Consider the following 18,116-nt stretch of genomic DNA (forward strand, 5'->3'; position numbering starts at 1 on the left):
GCCGTGTTCCTGACCTTAGGGGGAAAGCTCTCAGTTTTTCCCCATTGAGAATGATATTCGCTGTGGGTTTTTCATAGATGGCTTTTATGATATTGAGGTATGTGCCCTCTATCCCTATACTCTGAAGAGTTTTGATCAAGAAAGGATGCTGTACTTTGTCAGATGCTTTTTGTGCATCTATTGAGAGAAGCATATGGTTCTTGTTCTTTCTTTTCTCAATGTATTATATCACATTGATTGATTTGCGGATGTTGAACCAACCTTGCAGCCCAGGGATAAATCCCACTTGGTCGTGGTGAATAATGCTTTTAATGTACTGTTGGATCCTATTGGCTAGTATTTTGGTGAGAATTTTTCCATCCATGTTCATCAAGGATGTTGGTCTGTAATTCTCCTTTTTGATGTGGTCTTTGGTTTGGGGATCAAGGTAATGGTGGCCTCAAAACGAGTTTGGAAGTTTTCCTTCCATTTCTATTTTTTGGAACAGTTTCAGAAGAATAGGTATTAATTCTTCTTTAAATGTTTGGAAGAATTCCTCTGGAAGGCATCTGGCCCTGGGCTTTTGTTTGTTGGGAGATTTTTGATGACTGCTTCCATTTCCTTAGTGGTTATAGGTCTGTTCAGGTTTTCTGTTTCTTCCTGGTTCAGTTTGGTAGTTGATACATCTCTAGGAATGTATCCATTTCTTCCAGATTATCTAATTTGCTGGCATATAGTTGCTCATAATATGTTCTTATAATTGTTTGTATTTCTTTGGTGTTGATTGTGATCTCTCCTCTGTCACTCATGATTTTATTTATTTGGGTCATTTCTCTTTTCTTTTTGTAAGTTTGGCCAGGGGTTTATCAATTTTGTTAATTCTTTCAAAGAACCAGCTCCTAGTTTCATTGATCTGTTCTACTGTTCTTTTGGTTTCTAGTCCATTGATTTCTGCTCTGATCTTGATTATTTCTCTTCTCCTGCTGGGTTTAGGCTTTATTTGCTGTTCTTTCTCCAGCTCCTTTAGATGTAGGGTCATGTTGTGTATTTGAGACCTTTCTTGTTTCTTGAGAAAGGTTTGTATTGCTATATACTTTCCTCTTAGGACTGCCTTTGCTGTATCCCAAAGATTTTGAACAGTTGTGTTTTCATTTCCATTTGTTTCCATGAATTTTTTAAATTCTTCTTTAATATCCTGGTTGACGCATTCATTCTTTACTAGGATGTTCTTTAGCCTCCATGTTTTTGAGTTCTTTCCGACTTTCGTCTTGTGATTGAGTTCTAGTTTCAAAGCATTGTGGTCTGAAAATATGCAGGGAACGATCCCAATCTTTTGGTACTGGTTGAGACCTGATTTGTGACCTAGGATGTGATCTATTCTGGAGAATGTTCCATGGGCACTAGAGAAGAATGTGTATGCTGTTGCTTTGGGATGGAATGTTCTGAATATATCTATGAATTCCATCTGGTCAGGTGTGTCATTTAAAGTGTTTATTTCCTTGTTGATCTTTTGCTGAGATGATCTGTCCATTTCAGTTAGGGTGGTGTTAAAGTCCCCTACTATTTTTGTATTGTTGTTGATGTGTTTCTTTGCTTTTGTTATTAATTGCCTTATATAATTGGCTGCTTCCATGTTAGGGGCATAGATATTTACAATTGTTAGATCTTCCTGTTGGATAGACCCTTTAAGTAGGATATAGTGTCCTTCCTCATCTCTTATTACAGTTTGGTTTAAAATCTAATTTTTCTGATATAAGGATTGCCATTCCAGCTTTCTTTTGGTGTCCATTAGAATGGTAAATCATTTTCCATCCCCTCACTTTCAATCTGGGGGTGTCTTTGGGTCTAAAATGAGTCTCTTGTAGACAGCATATTGATGGGTCTTGTTTTTTTATCCAGTCTGATACCCTGTGTCTTTTGATTGGGGCATTTACCCCATTTACATTCAGGGTAACTACTGAAAGATATGAATTTAGTGCCATGTATTGCCTGTAAGGTGACTGTTACTGTATATTATCTGTGTTCCTTTCTGATCTGTGTTGTTTTTAGGCTGTCTCTTTGCTTAGAGGACCCCTTTCAATATTTCTTGTAGGGCTGGTTTTGTGTTTGCAAATTCCTTTAGTTTTTGTTTGTCCTGGAAGCTTTTTATCTCTCCTATTTTCAATGACAGCCTAGCTGGATATAGTATTCTTGGCTGCATAGTTTTCTCATTTAGTGCTCTGAATATATCATGCCAGTCCTTTCTGGCCTGCCAGGTCTCTGTGGATAGGTCTGTTACCAATCTAATGTTTTTACCATTGTAGGTTACATATCTCTTCTCCTGAGCTGCTTTCAGGATTTTCTCTTTGTCATTGAGATGCGTAAGTTTTACTATTAGATGTCAGGATGTTGACCTATTTTTATTGATTTTGAGAGGGGTTCTCTGTGCCTCCTGAATTTTGATGCCTGTTTCCTTTCCCAAATTAGGGAAGTTCTCTGCTATATTTTGCTCCAATATACCTTCTGCCCCTCTCTCTTTCTTCTTCTTCTGGGATCCCAATTATTCTAATGTTGTTTCATCTTATGGTATCACTTATGTCTCGAATTCTGCCCTTGTGACCCAGTAGTTGTTTGTCTCTCTTTTTTCAGCTTCTTTATTTTCCATCATTTGGTCTTCTATATCACTGATTCTCTCTTCTGCCTCATTTATCCTAGCAGTTAGAGCCTCCATTTTTGATTGCACCTCATTAATAGCCTTTTTGATTTCGACTTGGTTAGATTTTAGTTCTTTTATTTCCCCAGAAAGGGTTTCTCTAATAACTTCCATGCTTTTCTCAAGCCCAGCTAGTATCTTTAAAATCATGATTCTGAACTCCAGGTCCGACATCGTACTAATGTCCATATTGAGTAGGTCCTGGCAGATGGTACTACCTCTTGTTCTTTTTGTTCAGGTGATTTTTTCCATCTTGTCATTTTGTCCAGGGGAGAATAGATGAATGAGAGAACAAAATGCTAACAGGGTAACAATGTCCCCAGAAAATATATTCTAAATAAATCAGAAAAGACCTGAAGCCAGGGGAAAAGAAAGGAAAAGAAAGAAAAAAGGAAGAGAAAAGAAAAAAAGAAAAAGAAAAAGATAAAAACAAAGAAAAACAGAACAAAACAAAAAAAAAGCAGAATATGATCAAATATGATCAGGCTGGTGTATAGATCAGTGCCACACACTAGATTTTGGGTGTATTTTGGTCTGTTAGAAGAAAGTGCCTCCCAAAATTTTAAAGAAATAAAGACATATATGTACAAAATAAGGGTTGTTACGATGAAGGGTTGGAATATGACTGTAAAGATGAAAATTATAAAAAATTTTATAAAAGGAATTGATAAGATAAGTTGTTTGAAAAGAGAAAGAAGAGGATTTAAAAAAAAAAGGAAGAAAAAAAAGGGAGAGAATGTGATCAGGCAGAAGACTAGAACAAAGCCATACACTAGAGATTTAGGGTATATTTTGATCTGTTAGAAGAAACTGTATCTCAAAATTTTAAAGAGAGAACAACTTATATATATATGCCAAAAATAAGGGTAACTACTATGAAGGGATAGAATATGACTCTAAAAATGAAAAATAAAAATGTTTTTTTAAAAAAGGGATTGATAAGTTGTTGGCTGAAAAAGGGAAAAAGAAAAATTCAAAAAAAAAAGAAAGTTAAAAAAAATTAACTTTGAAAGACTAAAGAATCATGGTAAAAAAGCCATGAATTCTATGTGCAGTATTCCCCTAGCGCTGGAGTTCTGCTGTTCTCATTGATCGGGTAAACTTAGTCTTGGCTGGCTGTTCTTGCTGATCTTCTGGGGGAGGGGCCTGCTTCTCCCTCTGACCCTCCCCCCTCTTGTGCTCTCTCTCTCATTCTCTCAAAGAAATAAATAAAATCTTAAAAAAAAAAGACAATCAACAGAGTGAAAAGGCTACTCACTGGAATGGAAAAAATATTTTCTAATTACATATCAGAAAAGGTGTAACATCTACAATATATAAAGAAGTCTCCTGCAACTCAACAAATAACCCAATTAAAATAGGTGAATGACTTGAATAGACATTTCTCCAAAGAAGATGGCCAATAAGCACATGAAAAGATGCTCAGTATCACTGGTGATTAGGTAAATGTAAATCAAAAGCACAATGAGATCCTATTTCACATTCATTAGAGTGGCTGTTACTCCAAAAGGAAAATAACAAGGATTTGCAAGGATGTGGAGAAATTGAAAAACTTGTGCACTGCTATTGGGAATGTAAAATGGTATAGCCTCTGTGGAAGTCAGTATGATGGTTCCTCAAAAAGTTAAAAATAGAATGAGCATATGATCCAGTAATTCCCCTCGTAGGATGTACTCAAAAGAATTGAAAGCAGGGACTCAAACAGACATTTGTACACTTATGTTCATAAGCAGAATTATTCACAAAAGCCAAAAGGTGTAAATAACCCAAATGACCATTAATGGATGAGTGGATGAAGAAAATGTGGTATATACGATGAAACATTATTATACCATAAAAAGGAATGAACCTCTGATAAATGCTACAACATGGGTGAACCTTAAAAACATTATAGTAAGTGAAATAAGCCAGACACAGAAGGACAAATATTATATAATTCCACTTATGTGAGGTATCTGGAATAGCCAGTTTCATAGAGACAGAGACTAGGGTAGTGGTTACCAAGGACTCACAGTGATGGAATGGAGAGTTCTTGTTTAATGAGTACACAGGTTCAGTGTGAGATAATGGAAAAGTTCTAGACATGGATAGTAGTGATGGTTGTACAACAGTGTGAATGCACTTAATGCCAATAAAATGTTCACTTAAAAATGGCTAAAATGATAAATTTTATGGTACTTGTATTTTACCATAAAAAATGCAAAACTATAAAACTCCTAGAATATAATATAGCAGAAAATCTAAGTGATGTGGGTTTGCCATGATCTTTTATTTTTATTTTTTTTATTAAAAATGTTATTTATTTAATTCCAGTGTAATTAATGTACAGTGTTATATTAGTTTCAGGTGTACACTGTAGTGATTCAACAATTCTGTAAATTACTCACTGCTCATCGAGTTAAGTGTACTCTTTCGTCTTTAATCCCCATCACCTATTTTCCCCACCCGTCCAACCACCTCCCCTTGGTAACCATCAGTTTGTTCTTTATAGTTAAAAGTCTGTTTTTTTGTTTGTCTCTTTTTTCTTCATTTGTTTTGTTTTTCATTTGATTTGATTTGATTTTTCATTTGATTTGTGAGTGAATCATCAGTGACCTTTTAGATATAATACTAAAACATGATTCACGAAAGTAAAAATTGGTACATTGGACTTTATTAAAACGTGAGCCTTCTTTGTGAAAGACACTCATTGGAAAATGAAACAAGCAGCTATACATGTATAAACACATTTCTGATAAATGACTGGTGTCCAAAGTATACAAGAACTCTTAAAATTCAACAGTAAGAAAACAGAGACCGATTAAGAGATTAGCAAAAGATATGAACAGACATTTCCACCAAATAAGATATAATGGATATGAAAAGATGCTCAATATCATATATCATTAGGGAATTGCAAATTAAAACAATGAGATACTGTTGCATACCTATTAGAATGGCCAAAATCCAGAACACTGACAATATCAAATGCTGGTGAGGATACGCAGTAAGTAGCAGGACCTCTAATTCATTGCTGGTGGGAATGCAAAATGGGACAGCCACTTTGGGGAACAGTTTATCAATTTTTTTCAAAAGTACATATTCTTACCATGTGATCTAGTAATTGTGTTCCTTGGTATTTATCCAAAGGGAGTTGGAAACTTATGTCCACACAAAAACCTGCACACAGGGCGCCTGGGTGGCTCAGTTGGTTAAGCGACTGCCTTCGGCTCAGGTCATGATCCTGGAGTCCCGGGATCGAGTCCCACATCGGGCTCCCTGCTCAGCAGGGAGTCTGCTTCTCCCTCTGACCCTCCCCCTCTCATGTGCTCTCTCTCTCTCATTCTCGCTCTCTCAAATAAATAAAATCTTTAAAAAAAAAACCTGCATACAGTTATTTATAGCATCTTTATTCATAATTGCCAAATCTTGGATGTAACCAAAATGTCCTTCAATAGGTGAATGGACAAACTGTGATGTATCTATACAATGGAATGTTATTCAGTGCTATCAAGAAATGGGCTATTGAGCCTTGAAAAGACATGGAGGAATCTTAAAGGTGTATTACTAAGTAAAAGAAGATAATCTGAAAAGGCTGTATACTGTGATAACTGTATGAGTTTCTAGAAAGGCAAAACAGTGGAGAAAGTAGAAAGATTAGTGGTTGGTTGCCAGGGACATGAGAGAAGGAAGGGATGAATAGATGTAGCACAAGGGATTTTTAGGGCAAGGAAACTGTTGTGTATGACGCTGTAAGGATGGGTACATGTTATACAGATTTGTCAAAACCCTAGAATGTACAACATCAAATGTGAACCATAATGTAGACTGTGGGCTTTGCTTGATAACGATATGTGACTGGTGGTTCATCAGTCGTAATAAATATCCTACATATAACAAATGTACAAATGGTAGGTGAAGTTGATAGGGGAAAGGGAATCTGTGAGAACTTTTTGTACTTTCCACTCAAATTTGTTGTGAACCTAAAACTGATGTAAAAAGTCAGTTAATAAAAAAAAAACGCAGAATGTACAACACAAAGAATGAAACCTAACAAACTAGTTTCATAATAATAATAATTATAATAATATGTCTTTATTGGTTCATCAGGTAATGCAACTGAACCACACTAATGCAAGATGTTAATAATAGGAGAAACTTTTTGTGAGCAAGAGGGTAGATGAGAACTCTCTGTACTTTTTGCTATATTTTTCTGTAAACTGAAAATTGCTTTGTATTTGCTTTGGTACCACATATACTAAAATTGGAATGAAAACTGCTTTAAAATTGTCAGTTAATTAAAAATATAAATAAATGTTTTCAGTCAAAAGAAACAAAGATACTTTTTTAAAGACAAAAAATAAATGTACCCATGCATATAGCTGCTAAGTGCTGGAATGCAGTTCCTACCCATGTCTTTTGGATTCCAAAGACTCCTTTCCTTTTCCCGTGATATCCCTTGGATCCAACTCCAGTTGGAGTTAATTTTTTTTAATTCAATTAGCCTATGTATAGTACATCATTATGGAGTTAATAGTGAAGGCTAATAAAGATTAATGTCTTGTACCTACGGTCATTGTAGGTACAAGAGCAGCAAGCATGAGTAAAGGTATAGGTTGATTACTTCAGTCTTCTTTCTAGACCCTTCTCCCTTGCTTACCTCAACTTTCTAGGCTATAAGTGAGTCTAGAAATGATTTCCCAAGTCTTTTGCTGGTAACAGGGTCCATGTGTCACAGTTATGGCCAGTATAACATAAGCACACATGTGGAGGTTTCTGGCAAAGCCTTTGCTTTTCTGATCCAGACACTAAGCCTTCTTCTGTTCCTTTCTTTTCCTACCTAAAGTACATACTGAGATCCAGAGGTGCAGCAGCCATCTTGGGACCATGACGTGAGAGGCATAAGGAGGAAGACCCATATACTAAGCATAGCTGACTGGAAATGTGTGAGGAGCCTGCTTGCATCATTCAGGGTTGGATATTTAGTCCATAGGCTTCTTTGAAGCCACCATTGCAGGGCTTTGTTATTTACAGAGACCACAATACTAATTGATACACATATACAAAGAGTAAATTTTTTTATATGAGAAATAAATTAAGCATACAAACATCTCTTAACCACTGTATTTTGGACTAAAATTTCACTTAGACGTCTTTTAGTTAAAAATATCTCTTATTTTTTAAAAGGGGTGCAATGAGTGTTATTTCTGCACATGTAGGAAATTAGTTTCTCGTGAGAATTTTAGGAGGACTTTGGTAACATGAGAATTAGATATCTTAAAGATGTTAACTGATTATTTGAGTGTATATAATAGATGGTTAGCCATAGATTGTATCACTTAAAATGTGGTCATATCATCAGAGGTAGTGAATGCAGATTCTGGGACCAGGAAACCTACCTCCAGGGCTTTTTTGGAGGAGCATATGAGGGATATGAGTCAGGGCAGGGTCGGCGGAGATGTCTTATGTGTCTGGGAATGCCTCTTTATTCTGTTGGGGCTAAAATTTCCTGGGTACTGCTCTTGTTCTCCTTTATTGGACTTTGCATTTCAGATAGCATTCTTCCTGGCTTTGTCCAAGTGGCTTATGGCCTGTGAGGTTCTGCAGCCACCTATGAAGTTTTACAAGGTGGCCTTGGTTAGAACTTAATAAACCTTAGAAGACTCATTGTGATTAACCATTAAGGAGATTTGAAATTGGGGATAATATTTAAAATTCTGTTTATAGATATTTGATAGAGATTAACTTGCTATTTAAGTTTTCTATAAATGCTGCCTAGAAATGTATGTGTATGTAAGTCAAAGAAACTGGCTAAATACTAAGATACTTGTTAATTTACTTTTCTCACAAGTTTTCATATCGTTTCACAGTTATTTTGTTATAGAAATGGTTTGTAAATTCTCAAATAGTAAACATAAAGTTTGTTCCCTTGCTAAATCAGTTCTTCTGTAATATATGACACTCAGTTGTTTATTCTCTTTTATATATCTATTCATTTTTCTCCTTAAAAAATATAATTTACTTTTAGTGTCTTAGATGGTAGAATTAAAAGAACCCTAGTTTGAAAAATACTTGAGTTTATATGTCCCCAACTCAGTTAAATTGATTTAGTGTTCAATCTGATTATTTGCAATTAATAGTTCAATAAGATGCAAAAATCTTTTAAAATCTGTTAGAAAAGTCCAAGTTTTGTGACTCTTTATATATCCGATCTGAATTGATATCAATAAAAACATTTTGGTCCATTTTGTGTACCTGGTGTTAGGCACTGTGTAAGTTATTTTTTTATTTTTGTCTGTTGCCATTAATGTTAAACACATAAATATTAAGTAGTGAAATAACATTTGGGCATTAGGTCTGGAGGAAAAAGAGTGGGTGACAGATTATAATTTATCAAATACAAATTTTAAAAATAGGCTTATCCTTTCTCACTAGTGCAAAGCAAAATGTTTTACTAAGCTATCAAAATTTTTTTGAGTTACTGTGTGTGGTTAAGATGATAAAGATTATGTCACTTTAAGTTAACAGCATTTAAAAAGCAGTAACAATTATACCATTAATAAAAAAGGCAAAATATTTTTTGGAATAAAAAGTATTATTAGCAGAAATTATAATAATGCAAGAATATTTTGTTACACACCAAATGAAAAGCCCAAATACTAAATGATGATTTCTCATATTTTAATAATCAGTGGGGTGACAGAGCCATCAGTGAATGTGTCATCAAGAATCATGTGAACAATAGATGAAATACACAATACTTTCAGCATAGTACAGCAAGCTCTTTTCTGGTACAACCTACATTACAACACTTATCACTTAAGTTTACATAGGGCTGTCTCTTTTTTCGGGAATGTTTATCTAAGCCTGAGGTTTCTAATTCTGAAAGACTTTTGTCTTCAGCTTCATATTGTCCACTAAAAACAACTTTCTTCAATTCTTCCAAGTTAAAATTTGAACTTTCCAGTGCAAGTTGTAGCTCTTGTAATGATGGCTGCCTCGCAGACAGTGTTGCCTTCAACTCCTGTGACAAATTAGGAATATATTCCAACACTGTATTTAAGGTTTTTGTATTGATGATGGAGGATGGCTCGACTTCTAAATGGGGAGGGGAGAGAGAAAAATACTCAAGTCAAGGAACATCAGGAAAACAAAATTTTGCATAGACGTAAAGGAAAGCATTGTCTTAATAGAATTAATATCAAAACAGATTCAACAAGTATCCTAACTAAACAACTTAGATATTATAGTTGGGTGGCTTAAATTACTACAGCATCACCAAGATTCTGCTTTATTCCACAGACCTTCTGTCAGTCTTTCTTCATGTCCCCTTAATGCTTTCATCATAGCAGTTTTGACTCTCCCTGATTTCTGAAGTCATCTTGGTCATTGAAAACACTCAGTTTGATCACAGATGAATTTTTCTTACCTGGGTAATTTTCTTCTATTACTAACTTCTGAGTTATTATAGTAATCCTATGAAATATTCCATGGTGGCAAATTACTGCTTCAGGATAAAGTTAAAGGCAGAATTTTCAACTGTTCTGATCTAAACGTCAAGGGATAACCAGTCTCTGATGCCCCTCACACATCTATTTAACAGTTCCTTTTTCCCAGAGTATTTACTTCAAATAAAACAATACTCTAGTACTTTATCTTTCCTTCTAATGCTTTCTCATTCACATTCTAAACTGACAGATGAGAATTTTTTTAAAATTTATTTTATTATGTTATGTTAGTCACCATACAGTACATCATTAGTTTTTGATGCAGTGATCCACAATTCATTGGTTTCATATAACACCCAGTGCTCCATGCAGTTGTGCCCTCCTTAATACCCATCACTGGGCTAACCCATCCCCCCACCCCTCTCCCCTCTAGAACCCTCAGTTTGTTTCTCAGAGTCCATAGTCTCTCATGGTTCTTCTCTCTCTCTGATTTCCCCCCCCATCATTTTTCCCTTCCTTCTCCTAGTATCCTCCATGCTGTTCCTTATGTTCCACAAATAAGTGAAATCATATGATAATTGACTTTCTCTGCTTGACTTATTTCACTTAGCATCATCTCCTCCAGTCCCATCCATGTTGATGTAAAAGTTGGGTATTCCTCCTTTCTGATGGCTGAGTAATATTCCATTGTATATATGGACCACATCTTTATCCATTCATCTTTTGAAGGGCATCTCGGCTCTTTCCTCAGTTTGGCTATTGAGGACATTGCTGCTATGAACATTGGGGTGCATATGGCCCTTTTCACTACATCTGTGTCTTTGGGATAAATACCCAGTAGTACAATTGCTGGGTCATAGGGTAGCTCTGTTTTTAGTTTTCTGAGGCACCTCCACACTGTTTTCCAAAGTGGCTGTACCAACTTGTATTCCCACCAACAGTGTAAGAGGATTCCCCTTTCTCCACAACCTCTCCAACATTTGTTGTCTTTTGCTTTGTCAATTTTTGCCATTCTAACTGGTGTAAGGTGGTATCTCAGTGTGGTTTTGATTTGAATTTCCCTGCTGGCTAATGATGATGAACATTTTTTCATGTGTCTGTTAGCCATTTGTATGTCTTCTTTGGAGAAGTGCCTGTTCATGTCTTCTGCCCATTTTTGGATGTGATTATTTGTTTTTTGGGTGTTGAGTTTGAGAAGTTCTTTATAGATCTTGGATACCAGCCCTTTATCTGTAGTGTCATTTGCAAATATCTTCTCCCATTCTGTGGGTTGCCTCGTTGTTTTGTTGACTTTCTTTTGTTGTGCAGAAGCCTTTTATCTTGATGAAGTCCCAAAAGTTCATTTTTGCTTTTGTTTCATTAGCCTTTGGAGATGTATCTTGAAAGAAGTTGCTGTGTCCGATGTCGAAGAGGTTACTGCCTATGTTCTCCTCTAGGATTTTGCTGGATTCCTGTCTCACATTGAGGTCTTTCATCCACTTTGAGTTTATCTTTGTGAATGGTGTTAGAGAATGGTCGAGTTTCATTCTTCTGCATGTGGCTGTCCAATTTTCCCAGCAACCATTTATTGAAGAGACTGTCTTTTTTCCATTGGAAGTTTTTTCCTGCTTTGCTGAAGATTATTTGACCATAGAGTTGAAGGTCCATATCTGGGCTCTCTATTCTGTTCCATTGGTCTGTATGTCTGTTTTTGTGCAGTACCATGCTGTCTTGGTGATCACAGCTTTGTAATAGAGCTTGAAATTGGGCACCATGATGCCCCCAGCTTTTTCTTTTTCAACATTTCCTTGGCGATTCGGGGTCTTTTCTGATTCCATACAAATTTTAGGATTGTTTGTTCCAGCACTTTGAAAAATATCATTGGATTTTGATCAGGATGGCATTGAAGGTATAGATTGCTCTGGGTAGCCTAGACATTTTAACAATGTTTATTCTTCTGATCCATGAGCATGGAATATTTTTCCATCTTTTTGTGTCTTCTTCAGTTTCTTTCATGAGTGTTCTCTAGTTCCTAGAGTATAGATCCTTTCCTCTTTGGGTAGGTTTATTCTGAAGATTTTTGGTTTTTGGTGCTATTGTAAATGGAATTGTTTCTCTCATTTCTCTTTCTACAGTTGCATTGTTATTGTATAAGAAAGCAACTGGGGGCACCTGGGTGGCTCAGTTAGTTAAGCGACTGCCTTCAGCTCAGGTCATGATCCTGGAGTCCCAGGATCGAATCCCACATCGGGCTCCCTGCTCAGTGGGGAGTCTGCTTCTCCCTCTGACCCTTCCCCCTCTCATGCTCTCTCTCTCTCTCAAATAAATAAATAAAAATCTTTTAAACAATTTAAAAAAAAAGAAAGCAACAGATTTCTGTGTATTGATTTTGTATCCTGCCACATTACTGAATTGCTGTAGGAGTTCTAGTAATTTGGGGGTGGAGTCTTTTGGATTTTCCACATAAAGTATCATATCATCTGCGAAAAGAGAGAGTTTGACTTCTTCTTTGCCAATTTGAATGCCTTTTATTTCTTTTTGCTGTCTGATTGCCGTTGCTAGGACTTCTAGTACTATGTTGAATCTCTTCCCCCAACTGCCCTTAAGATGGTTTCCTTGGTTCTAAGATTTGTGAGTTTTACTATTACATGCTGGGGTGTTGGCCTGTTTTCCTTGATCTTGGGAGGGGTCCTCTCTGCCTCTAGGACATGACTGTTTGTTTTATTCCCCAGATTAGGGAAGTTCTCAGCCATGATTTGCTCAAATTTATCTTCTAGTCCTCGCTCTCTCTCCACCCCCTCCGGAATTCCAGTAATTCTGACATTGGAACATTTCATGGTGCCATTTATTTCCCTGATTCTATTTTCATGGACTCGGAATTGTTTTTCCCTGGCCTCCTCTTTTCCCTTTTTATCTATTAATTCGTCTTCAAGGTCACTAATTTATTCTTCTGCCTCAGTCACCCTAGGTGTTAGATTATCTAGGTTAGATTGGATCTCATCGATAGCATTTTTAAGTTCTGCCAATTCAACTTTCATTTCTGCCCTTAGAGACTCTATGTTGCCATTAATTGATTTCTCCATTCTAGCTATTGTCTTCACAATTGCTAGCCTGAATTCCATCTCCGACATCTTGGTTATATCTGAATCCATTTGTAAATCGGTGGCATAAGTCATAGTCTCTGAGTCTTTCCTATTTTGGGGGTTACTCCTCCTAATCATTCTGTTGAGGGGTGGTTGAGGGAATGTAGAGAGTCCAAATTATTGACCACAACCCAAGCAAGATGCACCTGTTTTCTAGGGACCTTAGGGTTGCTGGCCTCTTGTTCTCCCAGCCTGTCTTCTGGGGGAGGGGCCTGCTGTGCTGTTAATCAGGCAACCCTGTTTGGGCGGAATTGCCCTGCCTCCTGTGGCGGGGGATGGGCTCAGTGAAAACTGTTTTTTGGGGGCTTTTGTTCTCTGGTGGTTTCCCTGGTGGCTTTCCGTGTCTCTTCCAAGAGTCAGAGCAGAAGAGACCATTTCCAACCCTCTGCCTCAGAGCAGAGAGATCGCAGTCTGTTCTTTAGTGAGCTCTCCAGGCCATACTATCTCTGTTTCTGTCTGTGCTGCTGTAAACTGCAGCGTCCTGGGTTATGTGCCCCTCAGCAGGGCTCCCTGTCCTCGCCTCCAGGTCAGGGCACATCCCTGCCCTTTGTGCTTCTAAAACCACCAGCCGTCCCCAGTTTGTGCACGTGACCCTGCTGCTCTGGGTTTCCATCTTGGGGGCTGCCCTAAAGTCCTTTCCCCGCTGCTACCGGTCTGTGCGCCTGTGCCCCGTCCCCAGTGGGGTAGGTTATTGCTCACCGGCGGTGTAGGATCCCCACGGCCAGGCTCCCTCCCCCTGCCATTTATCCTCTGATATCTGCCAGTGGAATCACGGCTCCCTGCTTCATACCTTGAAACCAACCACCTGTGATATTCTGTTTGTAGAGATCCAGATCTATCTCCTTACATCTCAGGCTGATTTCGTGGGTATTCAGAGTGGTCTTGTAGATATCCAGCTAAATTCCAGGGACCGGTTGGAATAGGGTCCCCTACTCCTCCGCCATCTTTTTTTGACAGATGAGAATTTATACCATTTTTGGTATAAATTTGCATTTTCCTTCAGTAAGATATCCTAAGTTTAATTCAACCTCTTCATAAAATTCCCCCTGCTCTAATTTAAATCTTCTATAGTTGGGGCCTTACTGAATGCAGAGAAAAGCTAATAGTAACTTTCCATGTACTTAAAACCAGTTAATTCGGCAAAACAACTGTAGTTTCTGTTGTGTTTATTCATAGGCTGTGTTTTTGGCATTCTTTTTCCATCTGTGGATGGACATATAAGGTGTTTTGACATCTTGGCTATTGTGAATAGTGCTGCAATGAATGTGGGAGTGGCAGTATCTCTTCAAGATCCTGATCTCATTTATTTTAGATGAATATGCAGAAGTGGGATTGCTGGATCATATGGTAATTCTATTTTTTTTTTTTTGAGTAATCTCCATAGTGTTTCCCATAGTGCTGCACCATTTTGCTTTGCCTTCCCATGAACAGTATACAAAGGTTCTAGTTTTTCCACATCCTGAACAATACTTATCTTTTTTTTAGGGGGGAGGGGCAGAGAGAGAGGGAGAGAATCTCAAGCAGACTCCACACCCAGCACGGAGGCTGATCTCACAACCCTGAGACCATGACCTGAGCCAAAATCAAGAGTGGGACACAACTGACTGAGCCAACCAGGCGCCTGTTTTTTTTTTTTTTTTTTTTTTGATAAGAGCTATCCTGACAGTTGTGAAATGATACCATTGTGGTTTTGATTTCCATTTCCCTGATGATTAATGATATAGAGCTTCTTTTCTTATACCTGTTGGCCATTGTATGTCTTCAATGCAAAAATGTCTATTCAAGTCTTTAGCCCATTTTTTTAATTGGGTTATTACCTTTTTTGCTATTGAGTTGTAGGAGTTCCTTATATAGGTTGGAAATTAAACCCTTAGCAGATACATGATTTGCAAATGTTTTGTCCTGTTCCATAGGCTGACTTTTCCCTCTGATTATTTCCTTTGCTCTGCAGAAGCTTTTTAGTTTGATGTAGTTCCACTTTTCCACTTTTGCTTTTGTTGCTTGTGTTGCACTCTTTTATTAAAAGTGTTTTTTAAACTTATTTTGAAACATTTTGCAATCAACAACTTTACCTTCTTAAGTCTAAATAAAAGATATTCTAATCAACCTGATATCATATAAGCAATCTCTTAACCACTGTATTTTGGACTAAAATTTCACTACCATAGACCTCTTTTAGTTAAAAATATCTGTCTTTTTTTTTAAAAGGGGTGCAATGAGTGTTATTTCTGCACGTTATAGGAAAAAATGGTTCGTTAACAATTTAATAATATGAAAACAAAAACTAACAATAGAGGTTTTAAACTCATGAATAACAAATTATTGACATATACTTCCAAAAGATTCTTAACTAATAATTTAGACATTTTTCTTGATCTTCACTTGCACGAAATATTAGGTTATTTCTAATTAAATTATGTACTGGGTAGCAATTAAGAGAGTTCTTTGAAAATACTTTAAATCACAGTACTCCTACAGAAATAGAAATCTGGCTAAATAGCTATATATAAATCTTCTCAGAAAATCATTTTTAAGCAACAATTTGGAAACAACCTAAATGTCCACTAAGAATGGTTAAAACCTAAATGTCCACTAAGAATGACTAAATATATATGGTAGATTTATGATATAGCTTTAAATTTTGTTTTTGGAGAATAACAATGTGAGAAACTGCTCACACTATAATATTAAGTGAAAGTCAGGAGGTATACATACATATTTCCAAATGCTTTTATTTTTTTTTCTTTAAAGATTTTATTTTTAAGTAATCTCTGCAACCAGGGTGGGGCTGAAACATACAACCCTGAGATCAAGAGTCACATGCTCTACCCACTGAGCCAGCCAGGTGCCCCTACATATCTCATTAACATTGCTTTTCAATTCCTCATTTAATATAGATATTTTTATTTCCTCATTAAATTCACATATTTTTTCAAAGTCTTTAATATCTCTGAGTGTTTTTCATTTTTCTTATATTTATGTATCTGTTTAAATCTTTAATATGAGCATATATTATTTATTCAGAAAAAGTGAATTAGCAAAGGAAACACAATGCAATCTGGTCATCCCTACTTTGAATCAGTAAATCCCTAAACTTTGTAGTACTCTTCTAATAATATTATATAAGAATTCTGTAAGAACTTGCATTAAATAAATTGGTCTCTGACCAACAGTGTAGAAAAGTAAAGTGAATAGCTTTATAATCATGCTTTAAATCCCATAAAAGAGAAGCAAATGGTGGTTAGTATGCACAATAATTTTATATGAGGGTCACTTGTATACAGGATAGGCTATAAAATATAGTTGTGATTTATCATAAATTACATATATGTTGTGAAACATAAAACACTAAGTTATTTATAATTGAGCTTGCCTTTTCTGAATTTAGTATGACCCATTACACTGCTTAGAATAATGTGTCTGTGAAAGTTTGCGTTGCTACTTAACCTTAGCTTCGTTTATCTTTATAGTTTATTACTAAAGAAGTTGTTTTTGTTTTTGTTTTGTTTTTTAAACCATTCCAGATTTGAGCTGTACTCAATTCTGGGGTCTTGCTTTTAAAGAAAATCTGCTCCAGCTTCTAAATGCTTGAAGCATCAATCAGCTTTTCCCCTGAAAACTTCCCCCCGGCGAACTTCCCTTGATTCTAGGTCCCCTTCAGTTTCTCCTGTAGATTAGGCCCTTTTCTTTATGTTCAATACCTTCCTTATTTCACAAATGAACTTCAAGATCCAGTGCAAAGACTAGGCCAGGCTCTTCCCTTTGGTAAAGTTTACAAATAGAAATAAAATTAAGAGGAAATTTTCGATGGTGTGGACCACAGCCCAGCCTTTTCACAAAGGAGTAGACTCGTTAATATGCCCTTTCCTGTCTCCCACTCCAGGACCCTCTCAGGAGTCTCCGAGTTCTGCCCCAGGCCCTTTGGCACTCAAACCAGGGCACACTTGACTGCCTCCAGTGCTCTCAAGTCAAGATGCCCTGTCCAGTTGCCCCAGCCCCCAGCACACCCTCTCTATGGCCCGCAGACTTGACTCTGGGGTCCAACCGGAATGGGTCCCACCTCCAACGGGTCTTTGGGCAACCAACATCCTCTGTGGCTCCCCCTCTCCCCATCTGGATCATCCAGATTGCCAGGAGGTGAAGGGCTCCAAGTGCCTCTCAGGAGAGGCCTTTGTTCCCGCTCTTTCCCTCCCTCTGGTGAGATCCCCGGTGAGACTGTACTAGAAAAGCAAATTACAAGGGAAAACTCCAAACTTTTAGGCATCAGCAGCCTCAAGAGTCAGGGCTAAGCGCGGGAAGCCCGAGCAGTCTGGAGCCAGGGAGTGCAGGTGCCATTCTAAGTGGTCAGTGGCCTGCCAACAGCCAATAATAGGAAGTACAGAGCGGTGAGGGGCGGGGGCGCTCACCTGCAAGTGGTTCAGGTGCCTCCCGAGGTTCCCGACCTTTCTGGAGAGCCTTTCCTCCCCAAGAGACCGAGCCGCAGATCCGGATACGTAGGCGGACTAACTCGCGTCTGCATGCCTTAATTATGTCGTTGTCATTCTGAGCGGGGATCTCTCTGGGAAGTTGGCTCAGTAGCAGCCATAACCTTAGCAGGTGGGACAAGTACAGGAGTGGCATCTTGGACCACATCGCTTCTGCTCTGGGTGTTTTTCCTCTAGGACTGCAGCCGCTGTCGCCCACCGGTCTCTGCCTGTGTTCCAATCGTGGACTTCAGGCTGCTGTCCTGGCCAGATTTCACCAAGCTTTTATAGCCCTTGGGCGACCTCTTAGACCTGAGTCAATTGTCCAAGCTCCACCTTTTCTCCACCCACCTCTTTGGAATTCCCCCCCCACTCCCGCCCCCCCCTCCACCTTTCACCCTTAACAACTTTCCTCCGTTTGCCCACCTTTCTG

At 37.7% G+C, this 18,116-nt stretch overlaps 1 protein-coding gene across 1 annotated transcript; it reads right to left on the bottom strand.

Moving 5' to 3' along the window:
• Window positions 1-9,356: 9,356 nt before the first annotated feature.
• RLN1 (relaxin 1) lies at window positions 9,357-17,871 on the bottom strand. The gene is made up of 2 exons (XM_025891494.2): window positions 17,627-17,871; window positions 9,357-9,748 (listed from the first exon to the last, which is right to left on the bottom strand). Exons 1-2 carry the CDS (start codon window positions 17,850-17,852, stop codon window positions 9,414-9,416), a joined length of 561 nt encoding a protein of 186 aa, XP_025747279.2. The 5' UTR covers window positions 17,853-17,871; the 3' UTR covers window positions 9,357-9,413.
• Window positions 17,872-18,116: the final 245 nt, after the last annotated feature.

The sequence above is a fragment of the Callorhinus ursinus genome, unplaced genomic scaffold (assembly GCF_003265705.2).
Source record: "Callorhinus ursinus isolate GAN/ISIS: 27379988/994484 unplaced genomic scaffold, GSC_fseal_2.0 scaffold28, whole genome shotgun sequence".
NCBI classification, from domain to species: Eukaryota; Metazoa; Chordata; class Mammalia; order Carnivora; family Otariidae; genus Callorhinus; species Callorhinus ursinus.